Below are 7500 nucleotides of genomic sequence, written 5' to 3'. Positions count from 1 at the left end.
TTAATCAAAGACTTAATCATTTCTACATGAATCAATCCCATGAAGCAATCCCATTTTGCTTCCATGAACAGATGTTTTTAAAGTAAACATTATTTTTGATATGCTCCCTGGTCTCTGATCGTGTACCGAATGACCTGGCTGCTTAAATGGTCTTCCTAATAATATGATCTAGAAATGTTCAATAGCTTTCTTCATTGCAGTACATTTTAGATTGTCGCAGAGGGCATCAAAACTGTGCATCTGGAATTATGTGCTCAATGTCAGCTGTCTTTTCACCTGACGTCAACACGGCACAACTGATGCTTCCATAGGTTTCAACTTATTTTTGTCTATTTTCAAGTAAAAACACCTAGTCAGTCAGATCAATCTTAATTAAATTCAGAAGTCATCCAATAACTCACTATAATTGTAGAACTAGAATTTTGAGTGGTGGTGGTGGTGATGATGGTGATGATGATGATGCTGATGGTGGTGTTATTGTTGATGATGATGACTACTCCCCCCTCATTGGCGTTGTTCTGTGCTACAGGCGTGGGAGAACCACCTGAGGAGGAACCGCTCCATCGTGGTGGACCTGTTCCACGGCCAGCTCAAGTCCCAGGTGAAGTGCAAGACCTGCGGCCACATCAGCGCTCGCTTCGACCCCTTCAACTTCCTCTCCCTGCCCCTGCCCATGGACAGCTCCATGCACCTGGAGATCACAGGTAATTACACGGAGAGCAGAACACACTGCCATGGCCACACTGGATTTATCGGTTAAATGATCAATATTGTGGTCAGTACAAACAGGAACGGATTAGGACTCCATGGGCCCCTGGGCCAGGCAACAATGGCCCAGTAGGCACGTGCAGTAATCCATTCTTAACTATAATATATTTATATTGATTATGACCTTAATATAGTGTGTGGAATCTGGAATTAGTGTTAGTGTGGACATGTTTTGTTAAATGACTTTTAAATTACTTTTTAAGTCATTTACTAGTTCAAAAAGCTGAATTGTCTGGGTGAAGTGTGGAATGAATTTACAGTACAGGTGGAGCATAGCTGTAACCTAATTTTGAAAATACAGACTGGTGGATTTAAGTGCTCCTCCACCCCCTTTTAATCATTGCCAAATATGCTGAAGTTGCATAGTGTGTTGGGCTTCATGGCAGGGGAAATACAAAACGCACAATAACTTCCATGATATTGATGTTGACATTAGTGGTCAGCTGAATCCTAAATAAAAACAGGAAACAGTTAAAGGACAAAGAGTCGTGTTCCCTTTTTTACATAAAGAACCATTTGTGAGCCCACACCCACCCAACCATCACAGTCTTCTTGTTCTTCTGTCTATCTATTTCCTTTCATGTTGTTTACAGGAAACAGGACTCTGTTGCTAAACATTTCGAACCTTTTACCAATTATTGCTGTACAGCATAAATAAATAAATCGACCCTGAACTTCATCATAGAGGCCTATAACAGAAAATTCAGGAACAGCTGTTACTGCCATGTTGTTGTTTGTTAGTGATCAAGCTTGACGGCTCGCCGCCAATGCGTTATGGACTGACACATACACATACACACGACACACACACACACACACACACACACACACACACACACACACACACACACACACACACACACACACACACGGTACACACACGCATAGACACACACGACACGGACACGGACACACACACACGACACACACACACGACACACACACACACACACACACACACACACACACACACACACACCCTACACACACACAGTGTACATGAACAGCTATAACAACTATACATCGTGATGTTTGTTAGTGATCAAGCTGGATGGCTCGACGCCAGTGCGCTTCGGGCTGCGGTTGAACATGGACGAGAAGTACACGGGCCTGAAGAAACAGCTGAGCGAGCTGTGCTGCCTGAAGCCAGACCAGATCCTCCTGGCAGAGGTGCACAACTTCAACGTCAGGGTAACAATCATTAATTACACAATTATACAATTTACTTGTACACTTCACAGGTGCACCACACAACATCAGGGTAAGGCTCTGTAGTTATTCATTATACAATGACACACTTTACTTAGACGTGTCATATTTTTACTATGTTAATGCATTTTACTCCAACACCAGGGTGTAATGCCTGATAGTTATTACATTGCTTATGTATTTTAGAGGTGCTCATTGCGCTACTCCAATTTCAGGATAGGGCCCCAGAGTCATTCATTAGTTGCCTTTACCCAGCGGCACTTTGGTGGGGACTTTTAGCACTTGAGTGTGTTGGATGTTTTAATTGACAAGGGGTTACAATATGGTGCCAATGAAACACGTGGCGTGACAAGGTCTGGGCCAATCAGACCTAAACAGAGTGTGTGAAACTGTCTCTATTCACGGCTCTGACCCCCTGGCTAAGGCACCACAACAGCGCCCTCTGCAGGCGTATCCAGCATATGAAATAAAATAAGCAAAAACAAACCGTCTGCTGTACCGTATGTATATATTGTACAGGCTGTTCTTTGTACGCATGATGCACGTTTTGTATGCTCTTTGTGTGCTCTGTGCAATTATAGAGCACACTGATGCATTGGGAACATGTGAGTGGGAGGTTGCTTATGTCTTGGACGTCATGGAGTATTTCATGGATGATGGATGATGATTCAGTCTGTTATCAGTGTCTTATTCTGTTTTCAGAATTATATTGTCCAACAACAGCTATGTTGACACTGAATTAGATTTCGCTAGATGTTGATGTTGACCCTCGACTGGAAATAATGCACATGAAATTCAATTCACCTCCATGCAATAGATACGGTGCAAAACACAAATGGAAATGTACACTCACATTACAAAGTAGATACAGTGAGATACTGTGTGAAAAGTACATGCTATGATCAGAGAAGAAACCCTTTACGCCTATTTTTTAGAGCTGCTTTGGCTGTGGTGAGTGACAGAAAGCAGATGGATGCTTTCCTCGATCATCAGATTAACCACCCTGTGCCTGTATGTTTCTTTTTCCCAGAACTTCCCCCAGGACAATCAGAAGGTGCGGCTGTCTGTCAACGGTTTCCTGTGTGCGTTTGAGATCCCTGTGCCTGGCTCACCTACCTCTGTCACCTCGCCAACACCAGCAGGTTAGAGCCACTGATGAGGGATTGCAGTGCATTACACCATACAATATATAACCTGCTGCTATATAACAACTGTTTGTAACCTAACAGCTGCAGATTATATTGTGTGATGTGCGACATGTATTAGACTACTTTATATGACGTGATGTAGTGTTACATTAAATTGCAAAATATGACATTTCTTTACATTACTTTACATGACGTGATGTAGCTTGCATAATATGGCATTTCAATACATTACTTTATACTAGCATTACCCAGTGTGACATTACATTACAATACAGTATGTGGCACTGCACTATATGTTATTATTACATTGCATTGTTCTATGTTGCTGTACATTTATCAGATGCTTATATCCACAGCCACTAACCATATAACACAGAGGACAAAAAAAACAAAGTTGTGTGTGTTTATGTGCTTGCGTTGGCAGAAAGCACATCGTTACCCAACGGGGTACCCTCCGCCAACGGGCACATAGGGGGCGGGAAGCCCGGTGGCCTGATTCCCAACGGCATTCCGAGCAGCAAGGTGGTGCCCTGCCCCTCCACCCCGGAGAAGCCCCTCGCCAACGGCGTTCCCAACGGACACGCCACGCCCGTCCAGGAGAACAACCCCTTTATCGGATACATCATCGCTATGCACCGCAAGATGGTAAGTAAGCGCTACTGTGAACTGTGGCAGGGAGATGGCTTCACTCAGTGTTCATTATCTATCGTGAGGGTGCTGGCCCAAATGAAAGCTTCAAATGAAACAAAAAAGGGTTTGCACACTGAGAAAGGCACACACCAATATGTGTATTTGCAAATAAATACACTTGCTACAAGGTGCAAGGCTTTTTTGTATCATTTGAAGCAGTACTTTGAAGCACAAAGCACTTTTGCAAATGGCGATATTCAAACGGGTCTGAGTTTTGACTCTGAAGGAAATGCGTTGCATCGAAACGTTGATCATTATCCTTGCACCACAATAAAACAAAAAGAAAAAGAGGATTTGAGTGCTTCAGTCATCTCTGCCCGAGTTGTTCTCAAGTGGACCACCTTTCAAATGCCTACCATCATGGTCTGCGATCACCAAGAAGTCTTAAGCGCATGTGACATCCCTTTTCTAACTGAAACGGATGCTTTGAACATAATTAAGGTTATCATTGAAAGCGGTACACAAAATCCTGCACACTTACCATTCCACATGTATTTACAAAGTATGAATGCCTCACATAATTTCCGTCCGTTGACAGGTAACTTAAAGTATCTGAGGAAGGTTCAGGTGGCAGACACGTTGTGAGCAGTAAATAGATGCGTGTGGAATGCGCAGTCTGTCAGATTTTGCCTACTTCCTTGCAGCCATACTGTGTTGCAAATGAATTCTGGGAAATGGTTAAAGGGACCAGGTCAAAGGTGACTGAGGGGCTTCTGAGTGGCTTATGTATTAGCCCAGGTGAGGGAGTAAGCCTCGGGATTGGAAACTGAGCTAAAAGAGTTGGAAAGGTTAAAAGGATTCCATTGCCAAGACGTTCCACATTGACCTTGATGGAGTTGCAATGCGCTGTCAACAAGCCATGACCTAATTTTGTTGTTATGAGCCATCGCCCACAATTGATGCGTCATGCTGTCCTGTCCTTCCTTCCCTTTGTGAGTGAGTGAGTAGACTTCTTAGGGCAGTCATGGGTAAGCGTGTTGGGTGTCAGACTTGTAGCCCAAAGGTTGCCAATTCGATTCCTGACCCGTCAGGTTGGTGGGGGGAAGTAATGAACAAGTGCTCGCCCCCATCCTCCTCCCTGACTGAAGTACCCTGAGCATGGTACAGTCCCATAACACTGCTCCCTTGCACGGGTGAGGCATACATGCAATTTCATTGTGTGCAGTGAGCACTGTGTGCTGTGGAGTGCTATGTCACAATGACAATGGGTGTTTCCCAGGAAGGCATTCGACATCTACGGATGTCCTCATTTTCTTTTGGATTGCAGTCATCCGATAACCCTCCTTTCAACATCAAATTCATCCCGCAATAGAACCATGGTGGTTATATACATAATATATACAGTAGAATGTAATTTGGTCTGATTCAAATTGCTTTATCGTTGTAGGCACAGAGAGAGTTGATCCACATTGTTACTGTAGGGCTTACCCCGCTGGGATTTATGTTCTCTTACCTGGATGCTGTTATGTAACTCCTGAATGCAGACCTGAGAAAAGCAAGAGAGCTGTCGCGACAAAGTAGGCTTAGCCTACATTTAAAGAATGCTTAGAGTAGAGGTTCCCAACCTATTCCAACTTCAAACTTTTACAAATGTCCAGGGCATACCTCTGACCCAATAACCAATAAAACTCAAATAAATAGTCAACGACAGCACATACTGTACACACACACCCACACACACACGTACTATTATTTTGATTTCTAGAAAATTATTTCAAAATTATACAAGGCCCTGCCCCACAGTTTGACAATCACTGGCTTAGGCCGTTGTGTTATTGAAATGGAATTAGTGTTTTTTGTGTGGCATTGTAAGGTCTCTTACCGCCTCTATTTAAACTCATTTACCAGTATTTTGCAGGATTCCAAAACACTGAAACCGTTGAATGCTTTCCTTTATTTTACCAGTACTTTTTAAAGGATTTACTGACTATTTGTATACAATCTGGCAAGAGCAGATGCTGTAGCGACATGGGGTATTTTTGTCCTCAGTGTTATCTGGAGGAAAGCTAAGATGAGTGAAGTGTAGTGTAGTGGAGTCCAAGAAATCTACTGTTGTGGTGAAATATTTGAAACCTGACTCTGCAGTCTGGTCTTTGCCAAAATAACTAGGGGATTGAATTGCGGCAGCCCAGCCTGTGTGACTCAGCTATGCGTGTGTGCGTGCGTGCGTAGGAGAGAGAGCGTGCGCGCGCACGTGTGTGTGTGTGTGTGAGAGAGAGAGAGAGAGAGAGAAAAAGAGACTGGTGAGACACATTGTTGGTAGTGGTTTAGTAACAGTGGTTTGCTCTCTGCAAGTGCAATGTTTTTAATATCATAAAGCTGTAGAAATCTGTCTGCCAATTTAATGAGGGTGCTTCTCTCCCTTCTCCCTCCCCCCTCAGATGCGGACGGAGCTCTACTTCCTGTCGTCCCAGAAGAACCGACCCAGTCTGTTCGGCATGCCGCTGATCGTGCCGTGCACGGTGCACACCACTAAGAAGGACCTGTACGACGCCGTCTGGATCCAGGTGTCCCGCCTGGCCAGCCCCCTGCCCCCCCAGGAGGCCAGCAACCACGCACAGGACTGGTAATGCACCCCCCCACCCCCTCACACACACACAAGCACGCACAGGACTGGTAATGCCTAATGCCCCCCCATACACACACCAGCAACCACGCACAGGACTGGTTATGTACCCCCCACCCACTCACCCCTACAGCAAACAAGCACAGGACTGGTAATGCCTAATGCCCCCCCATACACACACCAGCAACCACGCACAGGACTGGTAATGTACCCCCCCACCCACTCACCCCCCAGCAAACAAGCACAGGACTGGTAATGCTTTGTCCCCCCCCCCTCACCCCCACAGCAACCACGCACAGGACTGGTAATGCCTAATGCCCCCCACCTTTGTGAATTATCATCTGAAGTATACATATACAGTATATTAATAATCAACCCCCACCCCTCGGTCCCTCAACACCCCACCCCTCCACCTTAGCTACCACGCACAGCACTGGTAATGCCTCAGGCCCAAGACTAAGAAGTGTTAAAAGCAGACTAACAGCAGGATGCATAACAAATGTCCTGATGCGTTGTACTGTATCCTGTCTGTGTCCTGTGTGTTTCGCCAGTGATGACAGCATGGGCTACCAGTACCCCTTCACCCTGCGTGTGGTGGCCAAAGATGGCAACTCCTGCGCCTGGTGCCCCTGGTACAGGTAAGGGCATCTGTCACATCACGCTTGGCTGCTGGGTGTGTGTGTGTGTGTGTGTGTGTGTGTGTGTGTGTGTGTGTGTGTGTGTGTGTGTGTGTGTGTGTGTGTGTGTGTGTGTGTGTGTGTGTGTGTGTGGTGTGTGTGGTGTGTGTTGTGTGTGTTGTGTGTGTTGTGTGTGTTGTGTGTGTTGTGTGTGTTGTGTGTGTGTGTGTGTGTGTGTGTGTGTCACTGTACTGACGTTGGCTGCTGTACTGACGTCAGCACTGCCACTCAGGGCTGCTGACAGCTTTGGCCCGGCCCGGAACAAAGTCATCTGAAAGGCCCCCCACCTTAAGACATACAATGTAATGAGGACCCAATTCTGTATCTCCCGGGACAACTGGCCCCTTTGTCCCCCCATGTCGGCTTCCTGCTGCCACTGCCTGCTCCGCTCCACTGCTCATACTGGCACCCTGCCCTGCCCCAAGATGTGTGTGTGTGTGTG

The 7500-nt window shown here is 45.7% G+C and overlaps 1 protein-coding gene across 2 annotated transcripts in view; it reads left to right on the top strand.

The window, feature by feature from the left end:
- Window positions 1-7500, top strand: part of usp32 (ubiquitin specific peptidase 32) — a 117482-nt gene that overhangs the window by 96317 nt on the left and 13665 nt on the right. For both annotated transcript variants that reach the window (XM_063204842.1, XM_063204843.1), the window contains 6 exons: window positions 530-704; window positions 1808-1959; window positions 3008-3119; window positions 3550-3770; window positions 6197-6381; window positions 6933-7019. In XM_063204842.1, coding sequence (XP_063060912.1) covers window positions 530-704; window positions 1808-1959; window positions 3008-3119; window positions 3550-3770; window positions 6197-6381; window positions 6933-7019 — 932 coding nt within the window. The remainder of the gene's footprint in view (window positions 1-529; window positions 705-1807; window positions 1960-3007; window positions 3120-3549; window positions 3771-6196; window positions 6382-6932; window positions 7020-7500) is intronic.

This window comes from Engraulis encrasicolus, chromosome 8 (genome assembly GCF_034702125.1).
Source record: "Engraulis encrasicolus isolate BLACKSEA-1 chromosome 8, IST_EnEncr_1.0, whole genome shotgun sequence".
In the NCBI taxonomy this organism is placed as follows: domain Eukaryota; kingdom Metazoa; phylum Chordata; class Actinopteri; order Clupeiformes; family Engraulidae; genus Engraulis; species Engraulis encrasicolus.
Note: the sequence above shows the minus strand (reverse complement) of the source record. Positions and strands in the feature narration are given on the sequence as shown.